Source organism: Malaclemys terrapin, chromosome 5 (genome assembly GCF_027887155.1).
Source record: "Malaclemys terrapin pileata isolate rMalTer1 chromosome 5, rMalTer1.hap1, whole genome shotgun sequence".
In the NCBI taxonomy this organism is placed as follows: Eukaryota; Metazoa; Chordata; order Testudines; family Emydidae; genus Malaclemys; species Malaclemys terrapin.
The window spans coordinates 17,427,187-17,447,876 of NC_071509.1; the positions used below are offsets into that span (position 1 = coordinate 17,427,187).

The 20,690-nt window shown below is 40.4% G+C and overlaps 1 protein-coding gene across 8 annotated transcripts in view; it reads right to left on the reverse strand.

Annotated features, from left to right (window-relative positions):
- FAM53A (family with sequence similarity 53 member A) overlaps positions 1–20,690 on the reverse strand; it is a 98,767-nt gene that overhangs the window by 8,271 nt on the left and 69,806 nt on the right. For 5 of the 8 annotated variants that reach the window (XM_054030600.1, XM_054030596.1, XM_054030597.1 and 2 more), the window contains exon 5: positions 16,202–16,309. The exons of 2 other annotated variants lie outside the window; for them this stretch is intronic. In XM_054030600.1, coding sequence (XP_053886575.1) covers positions 16,202–16,309 — 108 coding nt within the window. Of the gene's footprint in view, positions 1–16,201; positions 16,310–20,690 lie in introns of those variants that run through there. One more of the 8 variants, XM_054030603.1, reaches the window with a different exon arrangement.

A 20,690-nucleotide genomic window follows, 5' to 3' on the forward strand; every position in this document is an offset into this window, starting at 1 on the left:
GAAGCTAAATGTTCAAAAGGATGCTTAGTATGGAGAGAACAAAGTTCGAGTCCCACTGAGGAGCAGGGTTTTTTTTTAAATTTTTATTATAAATAAGTGGAAAGTTTCTGATTAGGCCTTTCCTGAATCTGTTAGTCAAAAGATGTATGAAGATCAAGAAGCCCTGGGAAGGTGGGTGGTATGCACTGATGGTCAGTTCCTTACGGGTCCACTTGGCAATAGAGAAATCTGCGGTCTTCAAGTCCAGAATGAGAGGAATATATCTGTGGCTTCTGGAGAAATCCATCTGATGTGCCCACACTGAGAAACTCCTCCACTTGGCTAGGTAACATTTCCTAGTGGAATCCTTCCTACTATTAGAAAGGATGTTCTGTACAGCTTCAGAACACGACTGCTTTAAGGACAATGCCAATCCAAAAACCAGGCTCTGAGATGAAGCAGCTATGGGTTGGGATGCCTGATGATCTTGCCATTCCCCTGAGTCAGGCGATTGGGAAACGTAGGAATAATGATCAGTGCCCAAAATGACATGTGAAGGAGGTTCAGGAACCAAAACTATCTGGGGCAGTGAGAATGACTCATGCCCTGTCCTGAGGAATCTTATGCAAAACTAGAGGCAGGAGTGGTAGGGGAGGGAAGGCATAGATCAGATGATCTGACCATGGAAGGAGTAGAGCGATGACCTGTGAGTGGTGACCCCGGGCTCCTCTGGAACAGAATGTTACACTTTGTTTGAGAAGTGAACAGGTGCCTGGTTGGGGTCCCCTATAGAGCGAAAATATTGTTTACCACAGAGTCAAAGCTCCCACTCACAATCAACTGCAAAGCACCTGATGAGGCAGTCTGCTAGCACATTCTGCTTTTCTGGGAGGTAGACAGCCGCCAGCGTAATCTGGTTGCCAATGCACCAGTTCCACAGATTGACCTTTCTGCACACAGGGGGACAGATGTCGCTCCTCTCTGTTTGTTGATGTAGAAAACAGTCATGATGGTGTCTGACAGTGGTTTGAGCATTGGCCTGCTAAACCCAGGGTTGTGAGTTCAATCCTTGAGGGGGGCACTTCGGGACCTGGGGCAAAATCAGTACTTGGTCCTGCTAGTGAAGGCAGGGGGCTGGAGTCAATGTCCTTTCAAGGTCCCTTCCAGTTCTAGGAGATAGTAAAGTAAAATGAATGGAGATATCCTTAGGGTCTAGTGACCTTGAATGAAAGGGAGAAAGGTTTCACAAGCCCTTCAAACTGCTTGTAGTTCTAGAACATTGATGTGCAACCTGTACTCTCAAGATGTCCAGGTGCCTTATGCTGTATGGTTGTCCAGGTGAGCTCCAAAACACAACAGGCATGCATTAATAATGATTGTTCTTTCTGGTGCGGAGGCGATGAAGGGAATGCTGATGCAAGCCTGATGGGGATTTTTCCATCATGACAGGGATATGGTACTACTTTGGTGGGAACACTCACTATGGTTCTCGTGGATTGTTGGTTTGGCAAGTACACAGTTTGAAGCTACAATCATAGGCAATGAAGGTGGAGTCTTGCAAAAGGCGTGACATAAATGCATGAGGACACATGGCTTAGGAGAGAAAGATTTTGAAAGGCATTCTGGGGTTGGTTATGATCTAGTCTAGGGTAACGTTCATAGCCTGAAACCTGACTCTTGGCAGGTAAGCCCTTGCCATGAAAGGTATTGCCGGACATTTGCAGCTCCAGTAGTGCTTGGGGGGCCAAACAGAAAAAGGATTAATAGACTCTGGATGTTCCTACAGCCTCATCCGTGAGACCCTACTGGATCTGGAAGAGTTGCAAGATGACCCAATGCACGTGTCCCCACTCATACCTACCCTATGGCCTGGGTGCATTTGAATATAGGGAACCAGGCTAGAACTCTTCGAATTGGAGTAATCCCCAATTTGCCATGGGAAATAATCTAAAGGGACTGAGAACACTTCTCCTAGCTACTATTGCGTCACCCGGGTACTGTTCCAGTCTGACTGTCTGACATCTTTCCAATTGCCATATGGGACCTTTGTGATGGCCCACTGCAACCCAAGACGACTTGGAAACAGGAACAAGCAGCCAGGAAGGCCTGGCAACGAGCAGCCGGCAAGCTGGATAGCTGGTAGCTCAACAGAACCACCTTGGGACAACACTTCTTGACACTGAATCAATGGTACCACCAGCTAGGACCTTTGATTTGGTTCAGGAAAATCACCATTAGAGAGGCACACAATTGGCATGTGGTGATTAACAGAATCATTGCATAGGAGGGTCAGGACTCCCAATTTCCCCACTTGGGACTACAAAATTATTTACTTTGCAACGTGGAGAAGAATTTCCAGACAGGTGAGATACATCACCGGTTGGGATGCTGGAAACCCACCATCTCTGGTATCTCATAGGAAGTGGCTGGGTACAACCCCTACAGGACAAGACAAAGGCCCTGAGGAAGACCCAGTTATCACCAAAAAGCAGGTGTGGGCTTTCCTGGGTCTAGCCAAGTAGTGCCAAAGGTTCATGCCCCACTTCATGACTCTTGCTGACTGACTTCAAGAAGGCCAATGCATCTCAAGCAGTCCAGGGGACAATTCAGGGTAACAAGGCCTCTACCAAGATAAGGATATTCTCAGACAACAGCCTGTGCGACAGTATTTGGGACTTCTCACTCATGTTTATATTACAAATGGATACTTCCACAGTTGGATCGGGAGCAATACTGTCCAAAAACATTCAGGGGGTGGAATATTCAATACTATGTATAACCCGGAAGCTGCAGCCACAGGAGAGCAGATACTCCACCATCAAGAATGTGCCGGGACATCAAATGGACTGTAGGGGCCTTACAATATTATCTTTTAGGGCCATGCACCCCTTTAAATGGTTGCAAGAGAGGAAGGGCACTATTACATTACTCAGTGGTATCGGTCATCACAACCATACGTCTTTTGTGTATGACACCGGCCAAGTTCACAGCTCTAGAATGTGGACTTCTTTTCCTGGGACTAACATTCTTGCAGAGGGGAAGAGATCAGAGTCCTGGGCTGTTCTAAGGGGAGGTGTGTGACTGAGTAAGTCAGGCCTTCTCTACCCCTCAGCTCTCTGCCCAAGGAAAATTCACTCAAACTGGACCATCACCGAGACAGTCCTCCAGAGGCCTGGAAGGGCCAAGAAAAAAAAAATACTGACCAATCAAGAACCAGCAGGCCAGTTAAGAAGGCAGGCCTGCTGTTGCTCAGGGATAGAGCTGGGTGAGACTGGACCAGAGCTCCTCAGGGCTAACCCAGACTCATACCAGGGCCTTGCCCTAAGCATGGTAATTAAGTGCTTGCCTTTTGCTGTCCCACCCCCTCCCCACCGTCTAAACGGGCACACGGCCAAGTCTTGAGTTGCCATTTTGTCTTTTGATTGTTGAGAGACTGACACCAAGCTTATGGCACAGAATACTCTGCTCCAAGCAGGTGGCCAAACCTTGCAGACTAAGATGGGGAGTGTCCACAGAACCATCTGTGGCCCAGAAGAGGGCAACGCAGAGCAGCCCCACTTCCCACCGTGGCCCAGGATAGCCACTGCTAATTTTTACCGCTCCCGACCTGACCAAAGAGTCCACCATCTGCAGAGCTCCTAAAATGATGGACAAGCCAAAAAGCTGGAATGTTATTAAACTATCTATACTGGGGACTGGGGCCTAACTACGTTGGGTGCTGTACAAACTTAGAAATGAGCCAGCCCTTCCCCTGATGGGCTCTGACAGAGGGTAAATGGCTTTTTTCTTTTAAAGGTTTCTGCTGCAAACAAATATAAGCATCTTTGCATAAAGGAAAATTATGCAGTCATTTGCTCAGTCACAAAAATCACATACGAAAAACTGTTCATATCCCACCACAGTGCCCTTCTAAGTTTATAGAGGGTTCCCCCTCTCCCATCTGATTTAGTAATTCACATCTTTCACTTCAAGTGTGAGAGCTTTCGCATTTATCATTTAAGACACTAACTTATGAAGATCATATTTCCAGTTTCACAGATGCAAAGAAAGCGTTTGTAGTGCTTCCTATTGTTAGCATTACACTTACATGTCTCTTTAAAATTCATATAAATTGACCTCTCTCCAGTCTATCTGCATTTCGTTTTTTTCTTTTTTTTTTTTGAATGGGTATCTTGACACAAAGGAGTATATTCACATTGGTTTGCATGAGGGAGTTATGCTAACAAGTCCCTCTACACAGAGAAGAGAATACACTACGGTTGCTCAGGTTGACATTTCTGAACAGTATATGGACAGTGATCAACAAGAGAATGACTGCTTGTAGCAGTAGTGACTAACAGTATTGGTCTTTAGGATCCAAAACCAATGCTGCCATAGTTTTTCACTGGTGCTGTATTTGTATGTTTTTGGCTCCCTATTCAGAAAGATAAAACTTTCAAACAATGTACAACACATTCCCCCTCATCCCCAGGCCTCAGAGTGCAGTACATTTCAGTGAATATAACTTAGCACATAATATAAGAATAGCTAACTCACTGAGAGAAAACTTGCAATGACGTAGTATTTTACTGGACACTAATGAATCATCTTTAACTGAAACTATTTCTAAATAAAAGGACAAAAAATTATAAACTTACAAATACTTTGTCAAAACTTTTTTTCATGTTCATACTGAACATTGTGTCAGATTTGGACCTCATTTAGCACTGATGTAAATCCACTGCCTTTGTCCTCTGACATGAGGACAGAATTTGATCCTTTATGTCTATGAAACATTGCCAGATGGTATTATTTCTTACCACTTACATTTGTCATCTTGACTTTTATGCAGGACTATGCATCTTCTACGATACCTGACACATTTAGCAACACTAATGGTCCCATGCACTCATAGCTGCAGCCATCCCATTCCTGCTCAGATGTCCATAGACTCACATCCCTATGCCTTATTAAAACTATCATTTTGTACTTTTTTGCAGAGTTTACTGAAGGGTGAGGTATAGAACAGACCAGTAAAGCTAGTTGTGTTGTGAATATTAAAGTGACATGTATCTGTTAGAAAGATTTAAACCAGATTACAAAAGTAAACGTTGAATTTTAAACTTTGAACTGCACTCATTACTGACAGATGTCAACCTCACCTACATTATTAGGTTGTGTTGGCATTCTATTATAACCAGCATTTTAAGGGGTTTTATAATTAGGCCATAAAATTCACTCCCAGTTGTGTGGGGGAGGAAGGGGGGGGGAGAGAAGGTCTCAGTCTGGAAGCAATTTCATCCCCTTTACTTATTATTATTATTATTTACACAAAAAAGAAAATCAGATTTATATATTCTTGATAAATAAGCATTAAAAAGCAAAGATGCTAGGAATATTTTGCTCACTTTAACTTAAAAAAAGTACGTTTTACAATGAATTCTTATCGGGTGTTAATCCAAACTACAGGTGCACCAGGGCCATTGATTATTTCCAGAGGACAGCTAAACTGAGCAAATTACATTTGTATGCGTAAAGGAAAAAATGCCCAATAGTCATGTCTAGTATGTTCGCTATATCTAGCGCCTATAAACTAAAATACAATAGCTGTTATATCTAATATTAATGCTTTCTGACAAGGGCTGTTTTGAGACAACTTAGTTAACATGAAGCCACAAAGAGACTGGCGTTTCAGTATCAGGTCAACCTGTTCTTTTTAAAGAAGTTTAGAACAACATTGTTTGGAAATATCCTTTCTTGGTTCAGAAGTCACAGGGTGCTGAGGGCGCTTGGCACCTCACAGAGAGGGATGTTTGGATACAGATTCCCTGGACAAGGTTCACAAATCAAGGCAAGTGGTCATTTATCCTTTGTGTTAGACAAATGGATACCATACTTGTTCATGGTGGGCAGGGAAAAGGAGGAAGGCAGGCAGGCTCTACAATAAAGATCCTGCCTATTTTGAGTGAACATTAGAATTCCTATGGCATTTCTCTTAATGGCAAGAGTTTGTCTCAGTTCCCTACTGAAGTGCAGGGTGCTGTGCACCAGCTGTCCAACTCCATGATTCCTCCCTCTGGATTGTAAAGCACTCTCGGAGCCTTTGGATGAACGGTTTTATGTAAAATGATAAATATATCACATATTTCATGTTTTTAAAAGGCTGTAAATAGTCCATGCTACCTACCAACTTTCATGCATTACTATTGGAAATGTCTTTACATTCTTTTATTGTGGAAAACAATGTAACATGAAAGAATATTTTACTGATTTCATCATTATCCTAACTTAAACAAAAGGAAACTAAATTTTATTAGTAAAAGCAAACTTATTTAAAAGTAGGAAGTAAGTCACATATTTGAAAGCCAGTTTTTCACCATACCAGTTTGCAACATATGACTGCAAACAGAATTCTCTACCAATCACCCTCAGAAATATAAATAGCTCATTCTGTTTATTCTCAAATACTTTGATATATCTGATTAAGGCCAATGCCAATGCTTAGAGAGTTATTTTTTGAAATAGCTAGGTTACTTTCAAATAGTAAAATTTGACTATATCAATGGGTTACATTTATTTAAAAGGAGTCGGTTTTATTAGTGTAAAAAAGTGTTTTTCAGGTTTGTACATTTTGAAGAAAAGGAATGTATAATCAGGAATAAACCAGTATTTCCCATTCTAAAAATCCAGTGGATGAAATCAAAATGTAATAAAGGCAGCTGGCATACTCAGCTTAATTTAGCCCATCTTCCAGTACATTTGAGACATCTGTTTACCTATGTGCCAGTATCTGTGTACAACAGAAAATGGTTTGTGCAATGCAAGTCTAGCAGAAAGACAGACTAAGTGACAGTTAAACTGATTCAGCTGAGGTATTTCCCTACAGGAAATATTTTTATAATCACTCCAGGCTTTGCAAAGCTTGTGTTTTATTTTTTTTGCACTTTCCGAAGACATTGCTCAGACAGTGACTTCAGTCAAAAACAAGTAAAGTACACCTCCTACAGTACAGTTTTACACTGAATACCTTCTAATGTATAAAAAAGACAACCTGATTTCAAAATGAAAAAAGCTCTTTCATTCTAGAACTAAATAACTGCAACACCACACCTCACCCAATACTTCATTCATAAACTGCAGAATTATTTAAAGAATTCCACTGAATTATTAACTGAATAAGTGGTACAATTAACTCATTTCTCTTGAATTTCTAAGGATCTTAATACTTGACCTTCATTCTGGCCAAATTACTTTTAGAAATCAGAAAGTGGTTTTCCACATTAATGATGGAAACTTGCTGAATAACTTCTTTACGTCCCAGACTCTGAGAGGGGGGGGGGGGGGGGGAAAGAAAAAAAAAAAAACAGTAATTCTCTCTGCCACCTCCTTAGCCCCAGATGGACTGAACCAGGACCATCAACATAGCCCTTTGGGTACAAGCTTGGAAACCAACAGAAAATCTCATAGCTGGCATATTGTACCACGATTCTTAACTTGATACTCAATAGTTATATTATAATATTAAGGATCAACAACAGGTTTGGCATGAACTTGTGTATCACTGACTAATTTAAAAAGCCCACAGCTGCCTGCAAGCTTACATGGGAGTTTATGGATAGCCCCTTTTCACATAAGGTCAGATGCAGCTGGTCTGGTCCTCATTAGCTATTTCAACAATGAATTCTTACTTGTACTTAAGCAACTTGCCAAAGAGGAACAGTAAATCTGCATCGGATATTAAGCTTCATCCTCTTATGAGCACACTTCCAGAACAAAGTACTGTAAGTTTAAGTACTGCTTTTCAGGGCTGGCAGAGGGCTACGTGGTGTTGAACACTTATGAGAAAGCCAGCTATCTGTAAGACATTTGTTATACAAGTGACATTTGTAAAAGGAAAAACAGTAACCTTAATGAGATTTCCTTTCCTTGCCGTCCCCAGATCATACACTATTGGGCTGTCCTTTGCAGTCAGAGCACAGGGAGGCCCGCAACACAGAGGCTTCACTTCATTAAATGCCATTTTGGGCCTAATTTCACATTGTGATCCACTCTGCTGATGCAAAGAAAGCAAAGCGCCAGATGCTCTCTGTGCCTGCCACCTCAGTAGTGCTTCATTCACGATTGCAAAAAACTTCAAGCCCCCATTCAAAACTAAGTACCCCCAGCCTGGTCTCTCCTGTCAGAGGACAAAGTGCTGGCTTGTCTTCAGCTCACTTTTGATGCTTGATTATCATCTCCTAGCCTGGCCTTCCGCTATCTCCTTTCCTTCTTCCCAAGCCTGCTGGAATTTGAACTTTAAATGGATGTCCTCCCTGGTAACAATAGATAAAAAGGGGGCCTTTGATTGTTCATGCGTTGCTGAAAAGAAAGACCCGAGCTTCATCCTGGCTGCAACCTAGCAGGATCTCATCAAGCACAGCTCCCATTCCATTCCAATGGGACGCTTTAGCCGTAGCTACTCATTCAAGCTCACCGTGTCTATGTTTCCATTCAAAAAGGATGAATTCTTCAGGTTTCCCATTAAGAAATTAAATGTTGATCCTGTGAATGAAGGGCAACACCAAGCCTGGAAAGCAGCCAAAAGGCTTTAACAACACTCAGTAGTTTGGAGTTAATTCAGGACTTACTGATTTTCAGCAGGATTTATAGTTGCATTATTTTTAAAGAAAAAAATTACATAATCATGTTTGGGGCTTGGTAATAAACTATTTTTGGCGCCATCTGTTTTTCTAGTTGCTTGTTCCCCAGTTAGTAGAATTTACTTTTATATGGCTCCTTATGACTGACCTACTTAACTTGCTCCAGTTACCAGAACTGAGAGCAAGGTGCAGGTTTGCATCGCATATTCTGTGGATAGCTATCAAATCTTTCCCAATCACCTTTTCGAAAATACCACTTAAAAGAAAAGCAGACTGGAGAGCATTCTGAGTTGGTGCAAACCGGACTGTCTTCAGTTAAAAAAATCTGCACAAGTTTGTAAGTAACAACGGGCAATACATTTCATACAAAGAATGTTACTATCTGGAAAGTAATAAATGCTCATTAACTGCGTTAAACCATCTGAAAAATGTTTACTCCTGGCAGTGTTTTTCTGGGAGATAGTTGCCAAGTTTCAACCTCATTAAACCCATAGATATTTTGTAACAAGTACATTCTGTCAGGCCACACTACCGTTATAGAGAGGGAAATGGAAAGTGGAAGCAGCTGCTGCAGGCAACTTGCCCCAGCAGAGATGAGATGGTTCAAACAGCAGCTGCCACCCAGGCAAGAGCCCCCCCAAACCCACCAAATTAACTCTTCAAATTCACATTTATATTCTGCTCTTAGCGTGGGACACAACACTGGTGGCCTCCTCAGCATGACAAGAGGGATAAGAGTGAAGGGGTTGCTGATTTCTCGAATTCTGATTCAAGTAATGCTTTGGATACTTGCATACTGATTAAGTTCTCAGAAACACATTGAGTAGGAGCATATGACACATCCAAGTTTCCTTTTTAACCAAAATAGCAGCAAAAATATTTAAAGGCTTTGCTCTTAATTATGTCAGATTTAAAAAATTCTACTTAAAGCGAGGGAGAAAAAATGTTGTTAGTATTGAACAAATGTTCTTCTTACCCTTTGTGTGGGGCAGCAGTGTTAAAGGTTATCAGGTTTACTGGACTTGCAGCATAGCTATGGGTGATGTTCCTAGAAAATAGGGGTTATGCTGCAAAAGCAAAGAAATGATCGCTATTATGCAATATTTAACTCACTTATGTACTTGGAACACATGATATAATCACATGTATGGCCACGTGTGCACGCACACACGATCTCTTTAGTAAACTCTAGACCTATAAATAAAATTCTACGGATTTCAAACCAACTCTTCAAGCAATCCATATTATTGAAATCAAATTCAATTGGTCCTGACAGTTGGGTTTTAGTCGCTTTCTGGAAGACAGCACAACTAGCATACATTGAGTGAACTTGGGGGGGGCGGGGGAGGGGGGGAGAGAAAAAGTTTAAACACTCCAACAGGAATAAGTTTTGTATGTCACTTAGTAGCCAATTAAAGGTATGCCTGGCAACCACAATTTTTTATTTTTTTTTTTTAGTAAAACTCAGCAATTGGCAACATGAATTATAACTCCCAAAGGCTGCTGCATGATCTGCACATGCATTTACAGAATGTGAATTACTGAAGAATGTGATGGCTGATGAAGGTTCTTGCCTGCAACCAGAGGGTTTGAGACTCACTGCTTTTATTAGCAAATTGTGTTATAGTTTCCAAACTTCAAGTGGCTGAGGAAACTTTACCTCCAACTTTCTGCCCAACACACCTAACCCCTGTAATCTGGTGTAACCACACACTTATTTATGGATTTTTAAGGACACTCACAGATTACTACAGGAACATGCCCCATCAGGGAAAAGTGGAGGAAACAAGTTAACAAATACAGCAGAACCTCAGAGTTACGAACACCTCAGGAATGGAGGTTGTTTGTGACTTTGAAATGTATAACTCTGAACAAAACGTTATGGTTGTTCTTTCAAAAGTTTACACCTGAATATTGACTTAATACAGCGTTGAAACTTTACTATGCAGAAGAAAAAAATGCTTCTTTTAACCATCTTAATTTAAATGCAACAAGCAGAGAAACAGTTTCTTTATCTTGTCAAATCTTTTTTTAATGTTTTCCTTTTTTTTTTTAGTAGTTTACATTTAACACAGTACTGTATTGTATTCGCTTGTTTGGTCTCGGCTGCTGCCGGATTGCATACTTCCGGTTCCCAATGAGGTGTAGAGTTGACTGGTCAGTTCGTAACTCTGGTGTTCATAAGTGAGGTTCTACTGTACCTGTGCCATAAAGCTTGAGAGTGTTTTGAAGTAGACAGGACTACTCGGACACAGAAGAACTGTAGGTTCCCAGAAAGCAATTGGGAAAAGGTGACTACGAGAAAGCCCAAATGAAACTCAATAAAGGAGCTAGCTGTCCTCTGACTGGCTGGCAGGCAGCCAGCTGACCCTTGTACAGGGCTAAAATACCTGGTTCGGAACAGATGGCCAGTGGAAAGGAAAGCCTGTCTGAAGGAAAGGCATTCTGAGATTGAGGGCCTGACTCCTCTATCCAGACTTTAGTAAGGCTGGAACTCTGGTATAAAGAAAGTCAGAAAAAGAAGTCTGTGCAAATAGCACTCAAGTGTGATTTTGGTTTGTTTTTTTTGTGGGGGCAAAAGGAGGGGAGTAGAGGAGAATAGACAGTATTCTACGGAATCAATCTGATCTACACATCAAGCACTGTGAACCATTTTCAGCCAATACCCATGAAACAGTAACTACTGTGTCAAAACGGCCCAAGTTCTGCTACAGCTACACAACCTTGCACATTGCCTTTCATCCCAAAAGATAATGAAGTACTTCACAAAAGCTACATACATGTATCTTTCCACCCTGCAGTGGGAGTGTAGGTGCAGCACCTGTAGGGGGGTGCAAAGGAACGTTCAAGAGGGCACAGTGGGACTGGGGCCAGCCCCCACGGCAGGGCGGAGAGGGAGTACCACCCACCCACTTCACTTCCAGCTCTGCTCTAGCCCTGCCCCCAGCCACGGTCCCAGCTCCATCCCCTGACCGCAGCTCCACACCCAATCCCAGCCCCGCCTCCAGCCTTGGCCCCACTCCTGGCCCCAACCCTAGCCTCAATCCCCTTACCTCTGTCCACATCCCCCATGCCCAGCCCTGGGGTGGGGGAGGGGGGTGCAGACAGAAGTAAGGGGAGGTGCAACACTGAAAAATTTGGGGACCACTGAATTAGAGGGAGGGGGCAAACCTTACACCGAGACATGAGGTCAGTGTCCACATAACAGGCAGAAGTTCTCTTTCTAAGGTCAAAAGACCCACTCAGTAGGAGTGCATGAAACTCAATCTTATTCTGCCAGTGTTCATCCTGTTGGGAGGTAAATCTTTGTAACAAGCAACTATGAGTGGTGAGTAGGGGAGGAGGGAGAGTGTAAAGTTATTATAGACTAGTTACTAGTACACTTATGAAGTCTAACTCTCACTAGCTACCTGACCAGGATAAATAACCTACCAAATTTATAAATTGCAGCTTGTTTTTTAGGTTTAAAAAAAAAAAATTATAGAAAGGACCAAATCACATGCACTTCTGTAACTATTACAACTATTTATCTTAGAAATCTTTTTAGCCAAAAATAGGATGTTTCATAATGCTCATTATCATGAACAATTGTTAATGCACTGTGACTCTATTTCCCCCCGCTAAACACTATAACAATATGCTGTTGGCAAAAACTATTTTACTGGGGGGGGGGGGGTTAGAGGGGGGAGAGACAGACATGGGTCAGAAAAGTGTGTAATTTAATTTTTGTAAACACATTCGTACCATCCTGGGATTAATTGTTAGACTGAGCATAACCAGACTTAGCCCCCTGCATCAAATTGGAGTTTAAAGTATGGTCACCTATTTTGATTTGTTCAGTGTTTAATAACTTCTCATTTGGATGTGTGTCAGCATTCATTAAAGCAGCAACTGATACTAGACACTGGGAAATTGATAGTCATGATGTATGAACAGCTCCACAGTTAAGTGGGGATTTTAAGGGCTCTTCTACACTTTAATATTACTGTATTTTACACCTGCCATGTTCTTGATGTCTTACGTTAGAGACATTTTAGCAGCTTCATAGTTAAATTTGCATTTAGTTTCAGTCAAAGCAGGGTTAAAATCCCTTAGATGAAAATAAGATGTGCACATCAGTTATACCGCTTACTTTTAAGGTTTTACTTACACATAAGTTTAAGTGCAACAACAAAGCTAAGTTAGATCTAAATTTACACAAGTCTCAAACAACTTAAATTTTTACCCAAAACTATTTTATACCAGAGAACCAAATGAAATTGTTTTAAGTCTTCAGGTAAGCCTACGTGAGATCTCATTACCCTGCAGAGTTCTTGATTCCAGCCTCCACAGATTTAGGAACTCTTGCAAGGCAGTATGAATTTTGCAGGGACAGGGTGGTAGCTTGGTAGTAGCCCAGGCACACTGGGGAGATTAGTGTGTTTCTTCAGAGCACTGGAATCTATTGCGCTCCTTACAGTTTTCTTGTTAAGCCACTTAAGCAAGAAGACAGTTTGCTGGTAGAAGCAAGAAATCTTAAACAGCTCAATAGTAACAAAAGAACTTGGGCTCAAGGAAGATGCTGCTACTTCTCTATGGAGTTTCCCAGCTGTACAGGAGGTATGTCTGGTGTTTATCAGAGGGAATGTGGGAAAGGGGCTTTCAATTCTGCTTTAAAACATCAAGGCACTTTGAGTGGCTCGGGAGATTCCAGGATTTAAAAATTAAAAATTCCACACTCCAGCAGAGGTCAGGTATCTTGTGCTCATTATATATTTATTAAATTCTACTCCACCCACCACAAACCCTCCAAACCATGCCCATATGTAGTACCTTCCATCACTCCAACTCCAGACTTCTCTCGCCCTTTGACTCAAGAGTCGGGCACCACACAAAGTTGTCAGGTGCACAGTTTTATGCACAAACTATTATAAACTTAACATATACAACAAACTTTATGCACCCAGTGCATAAGGTATGGGGTTCTAGTTTTAGGAGACGTGCGCGCGCACACACAGGAAATTCCCACTTCAGCGCCATCAGGTCAGCTCCTATCATGAATGTAACATTACAGTTAAACCTAAGCTTTAAAAAATTTGGAAGGTGAGTTTTCAACCATGAGCTATATAAAAATTCTTAACTGGTGTTCTGGTTCAGACTTTGGGGTGTGTCAAAATTCCCTCCTACTCATTACACATGCTAATAATATTAAACAATGCTAATAAATGCAAAGATAATGGAATATAGCTTTTTATACACAAAAGCTACCTTGGCTAATTATTTCCATAATTCTTGGTGTTTACGGTTGGAGTTCTCTTTTTAAATTATAACCTTGATACACTACATTTAAAATATAATATCAGCCACTTGTGACATCTTAAGTTTGTATGATAATAAATAAGAATTTTTAATTTCTATTTAGACATGCTGTACAGTTGGATCAACACCAACAAGCACATCCTGATTTAAAAAAAGAATGGGGAAACTAGTTTACGCATAGACATATAAAACACGAGAGAAAAGTCTGTGAAGTAGCACAAGACGGTTAAGCCACAAGACACCTGTGACACCAATATTGTGATACTTTCCAAATATGTACCGAAGACCCCAATTTTCGGATTGTGCTACAGCTCTCCTAGAATAAGAGAGCTGAAAAAAATGGAAAAAAATTCACTTTCTACCTCTACCCCAACCCTACCTAATCTAAAAAAAAGTCTTAAACAGCTTCTACTCTTTTATAATGTAATTGGCACTAAAGAAAAATGGTATGTTTTTAAAAGGTTAAAACCTATGTTTTTCATGAAACAAAAAGTTAGGTCACAAATACTATTTTTATTTAACTTAGTGTCTAGTATTTCTTATCAATATTTCATGCCCTAGAGCTCTTGTCCTCTTACTGCAATGATCTTCCACCTTTACCGTCAATAGGTGTCAAAGAAGGGTGGCAGGGTGCATAGTGATCAATGTAAAACAAGAAATTAACTTTGATATTCGTTTAATGAGAAATAGTTAAGGAAAAATAAAGCCATGTACTAGATCAATGATCTAGAATAGAAAGTAACTGGCTCTAAACGCTTTCCCAAAACATGGCTACACTACAGAGACTATACTGGGTTAGCAATCCAGCATAGCCCAGTAATATAGCTGCAACCTATACCACCTCCCTGAATGAAGTTAGCTATGGCAACAGAAGTTTGCTTCCATTGATAGTGGCATCTACGCTGGAGGTTGCGTCAGCACAGCTGTGTCAGTCCTGGGTATGTTTTACAATTCCCGTCCCCCCCCGCACACACACCCCTTGACCGACATAGCTATGCTGATATAACTTTTCAGTGTAGACCCAGCCTAAGTCTTCTTTAGAGGAAAGAGAATGAACAAGTTATAGACAATTCTCAACTTCATTAAATTCTGTCCAAGTAAGGGCAGCATAATCCGGTCCCACAGCATAATCACCTCTGAATTTCTTTAGCCTACAGAGCTTAACACTTTTACGTCTTGTAGGAAAGAAAATTCACGTGAGAGAGAAGAGGAATTAGGTCAATTTTTACAGCTGTACTGAGTCAACAAGAAAGATGGGCTGAATTCTACAAAATAAACATTTAGCACAGATGGCAGACAGTATTCCAATGCTGTACAAATACTTAAACAGTATACTACTTGTATATCTTAAACAGACCAAGAGGGTTTTATTTCTTAAAAGTATTACAATTTACATATAAACGCCAAACAGGAATATAGTCATTTGGATACTGGAAGCAAAGCAAATCCCCAATAGTGGAAAAAATTAAGGGTTTGAAACCCTTCCAGGATCTCAGAGAACACTTTCAACTGTGCTTGCAATTCAAGAAATATACATTTCTGATTACTGTTTCTACTGGACCAGTATCATAATCACCATTTGTCATTATCAAAGCTTGCAGACATTAATGAGTTTTGGAAACTAATTCCAAAGCTCCTGAAATGCTCTTCCACTTCTTGGATTCCAAAATTATGAGCGTTATTCAGCTATGCTGATACTGTACAGGTGGAATGAATGTTTGATTAAGTGCTTCTGAGGGTCTCTTGCACACTCCTACATTAGTATGTGTGACTCTTTCCTACACAACACATTCTTAAGGGATCAGGATTTCAACACCTCAACACAACTGGCAGTAATAAGAAACAACGAGCACCCAGCATACCCAAGTACTGGAAAAGCCTTAACTGAATTTATTTGCTTGCATAATTTTCAGTCAGACTCTTGGATACTGGAGACCAGAGAAAGGAGTGTTCAACATTTCTAGTCTTTCATTTCACTCCCTATCCCTCACCACATCTACTAGGGGTATATTGAACAGATCAATCCTTCTAGCCAATGACACGTCCTCCTTAATTTGTAGGATTTTAATCAAAGTGGTCCAAAGTAACATGTTCTGCACAAGCCCTTAGGAGGGAAGCTTTCCCTTTACCCCCCATTTTTCTTCTATCAGGGAGAACGGAGATAACTAAGTTTGTTTACATGGCCAAGCTGATCAGAATAGTTATTCCAGAATAGGCCCCCAGGTGGAGGCTCTTATTATAGAGTAAGAAAGTCCACACTGGGAACTGTTCCATAATAGCTACTGTGCTTTAAATTCACACCCTACCTTTTTATGGAATAACTTCTCCATGTAGACAAGCTCTAACTCATTCTTCCAAATTATATGTGGTGCCCCGTTAAGACTTGTCTGCTTAAAACAGGAGGTTTTCAAAGTCTGAATGTGAATAAGGGAAATGAAGAAAAAAAAAAAGAAAAGAGGATTTAAGTCTTATTTAACCGTATTGCAAAATCTTCCATGAGAAAGAATGCTAATGCTGTTTTTAACAATCACAACTGAGGGAGTTTCCCTTTGAGTGAGAGAGGCTTGATAGAGCAAACCAACAAAAGGTACCTTGCATTTAATTAGATTCTGTTTAATTAATGTAAGTCTGGTTCAGAGGAGCTCAACAGCATCCCCCAGGTAGAATCAAGGATGCTTCAAGTCCAAGAGAGAGAGGGAGATAGGGACACAAGGGTGCAAAAGAGCAACACGAGTTGCTTTTGCTTCACTAGGGTAAGAACTAGTATTGGCTTGGTATGTTTATTTTACAAAAAGGAATGGTCTGGTATATTTAGGTTTCTAGAACAAAATTCATGTGCACTGACAAAGGGATATAGCAATTTAAGTCCAGGCAATTTCCATCAGCAATTTAAATTACTGGTAGTTTTGAAAAGCCCCAACCTAATGAAAATTTGTAGTATTGAAATGTAGATTAAAATGTAAATTGAAATTAAAATTAAAAACAGACACTAATTCAGTTCAACTGTCCCATTTCAGTGTCATTACTAGTACGGTATCTTATTTAACGTCTGCAAAATTGTTGTTGGCAACGAACAAAAAAAAATATTAAAAATGAAGGCCTCAGTCCTTTTTTTTAAATATAGCTAAATTGCTGCAGGTAGGAACCCAATTCCATCTCCTACAAGCTTAAAAAAATCTGTGCTCTATCTTTTCGATGCCAAAAAAGGAGACTTTAAAAAACCCTTTTAATGAATCTGAGATTCAAGGTACTATTGAGGGGACGCTTAGGCAAAGAGGCAAGTTTTACATTTCGCTCTGCATGTGGCAAGTTTAGTGGCCATGCTTTTTTCTTCTAGTAGCAAGTTCCAAATTCTTGGTCCACTCTAACAAAACCTTTTTGTAAGTGTCAGAATATTAGCATAGCAACTTTTAAAAAATGTTTAACGGGAGTTTATAGTGGAAAGTCTGACTTAACTGTAATAGCTATTGAGATTATAAAACCATACGTTTGAGGCAGTGTCAAAATCTTAGCTGTGAATAAAAAAATGTCTTCTGTATTGTTCAGTTTTACAATTAAAAAGCAAATGCCAGTTCCCTCAGTAAAATCAGGATGCAAACATAAGCACACTTCCAAACAAACCAAGACAACTGACACAGAACAATGACACTGAATAATACACTTTATATGTAAAATCATCTGTTCAGTTTAACTAACTAGAAATTAAATTTCAGCTCAGACTGCTTTGTATCACACTACAGAGAATTAAGAGTTGTGCCATTCAGGAGCTGTGTTTTGGTTTCAACTACACTGTTATGGTTACAGACTTTACATTCAAGGTCCCTGGTGTCTGATTATACTAACAGACATCTTGTTTCATCTGTGTTGGCTAATACAAATATTTACTAGAGCTATTTTGTTTTGATACATTAAAGATAGACTGGTAGACAGGTGAAGCCTTAGTATTCAGACTTCTTTCTGAAAGTTAGGTAAACTACATAACAGCTGTTTGCATGGCACAGCAAACCTAAAAACTTAATGGTGTAGCCTCCAACACTTGAAACACTGCAAAGCAGCAGCAAGATGGACAAAGGATAGGGGGAAACCAAGGCAGAGAAGTTAACTGATTTGCTCAAGGTCAATGGCTGAGCTGGAAAGAGAACTCAATTTTTCTGACTCCCTAATCCATCATCCTAAAAGCAATATTTAGACAGACACATCCGGGTCATATTGTTTTAATTAATTGTATTACAGTGATGGCTATGGGCCCTGGCCAGGATCACGGCCCATGTGCTAGGCACTGTACAAACACAGACAGTCCTTGACTTGTAAGGCAGATTCCTCATAGCCTGATTTTAGAAATCTTCTGCCTGCTGCACCATGATTCACTGACCTCTCAAAGAAATTGTTCCTATGACAGAATGCACGTTTCCTGTAAGCTAACAACTACGCTCTTAATTTAAATTATCTAAACCCTGATCAATAAGGAAGTTAGCTGAAGGCCTCATACTGTTTTGGCTTCTGTATCATCTCTATGGGCTGTGTTACATACCTTGAAAGATCCTGTTTAAGATACTATATAAGTTCTAGAGAACAGAGAAAGACAAGGACCCAAAGACCTGAAGAAAAGCTGTATTTCAGGCTAACTTTGGGTCCCTGCTGTCACATCAAGACAGAGCTCCACCATCTAGCTACAGAACACAAAGTATCAATGTTAAAATGTTGTAATTTCATTTACTCTTCTTGACTTTTTACGAGCTTTATGTCTGCTGTGAAGAAAGATCCCTGTAAGTCCATTCCTGTATACAGCGTTGTTGAAACCGTGTTGGTCCCAGTATTTTAGAGACAAGGTGGGAAAGGCAATATCTTTCATTGGACCCAACTTCTGTTGGTGACAGAGACTAGCTTTCGAGCTTACTCATATCTGAAGAAGAGCTCTGTGTAAGCTCAAAAGCTTGTCTCTCTCACCAATAGAAATTGGTCCAATAAAAGATATCACCTCACTCACCTTGTCCCTGTAAGTCCAGCATTTTGTCCAGGTATTATCTGAAGAAAAGATCTTATAAGAACCCTGCTCATTTGACTCATTTGTTTGGTTAATGAAAAGAAGCCATGCTTCCAGAATAACTAACTTAATAAAATAATAATAAATAATAATGATGATGATGAATTGGTTAAGAACCAACTTTGTGCTCAGTGCTGTTAACACCCACGCCCTGCCCATGCTCTGATGTACTTCAAATCTAAATAGACAAAGATCAAAGAGATGGACTGGGAAGGCCAGAAAATTAACCAAAAAAGATTTTTACCCCAGTTTGATCATTATGGAAGAAGGGGGGTGGGGAAAAGAGGGAGAGAAGAGACATCATTTCATATAGTTAAGTATGCAACTAAGTTTCCATTATAAGCCTGATGTTTGTCACTCTAAAGAAATCCATAGAAAAGTAAATTCATCCAAGATTGGTACGTTACTTGTGGAGCAGAGAGAGAATTTTTCTACTAAATTTTAAGTGAATTAAACTGGGCTTCCCAAGTTGTGACACCCTACAGGACAGACATATTCAGAGGTCAAGTCACCACCACCATCAAAAGATACTGATTTAGTTTGCTCCCAGCTGAGATGTAGCACCCAGGACCATCAGGGCTTCCCTACCTTCTCCACCCAATGAACCTCCTGCAAGGTAAACTTGCGTAGAGTCAGACTTGAGAATGAGTAACGTAATACAATGGGGATAAAGGAACAGCCAAGTAATTATCTAAAATTAGTACATTACTGACTAAATACAAAACTAATTTAATTTCTATGCAATGATTAAACTAAATACAAAACAAAAAATACAGCAGCTCAAGAGACAAATTCAACTCTGACGCAACAATCGCTGTAGTTGAAATAGTTGTGTGGATCATGGGGGAGCACGGGCCGTTACAGTAGGGATAAGGGAGAGAAGAGAACACAAGGGGAAATCAAATTAGTATCTTAGATGTCTGTATACTAATCTGAGAAATATGGGGAATAAGCAGGAAGAATTTGAAATGCTAGTTAATAAACACTATGACATAGTTGGCATCACAATTGGGATAATATGCATGACTGGAATATTGGTATAGAAGGGTACAGCTTGCTCAGGAAGGACAGGCAGAGAAAAAGGGAAGAGGTGTTGTCTTATTAATAATGTACCCACTTGGACCGAGGTTGAGACGGAAATAAGAGACAGACTTGTTGAAAGTCTCTGGGTAAGGATAAAAGGGGTAAAAAACAAGGGTGATGTCATGGTAGGGTCTATTACAGACCACCTAACCAGGAAGAAGAGGTGGATGAGACTTTTTTTTATACAATTAACAAAATCATCCAAAGCAAACAAAACCGTCCAAAGCAAACTCATCCAAAGCAAAGTGGTGATGGGGGACTTCAACTACACAGACATCTGTTGGGAAATAATATGACAGGGCACAGATTATCCAACAAATTCCAGGAATGTATTGGAGACAATTTTTTATTTCAGAAGGTGGAGAAAGCTATTAGGGGAGAAGCCCTTCTAGATTTGATTTTGAGAAATATGGAGGAACTGGTTAAGAATTGAAAGTGGAAGACGTCTTAGGTGAAGGTGATCATGAAATGGTAGAGTTCATGATTCTAAGGACTGGTAGGAGGGGAAAACAGCACAACAAACAGAAGATTTCAAGGAGGCAGACTTTAGCAAGCTCACTGAGTTGGTAGGTAAGACCCCATGAGAACCAAGTCTAAAGTGAAAAATAGTTCAAGAGAGTTGGTAGTCTTTCAAAGAGACAATATTAAGGGCATAAGAGCAAACCATC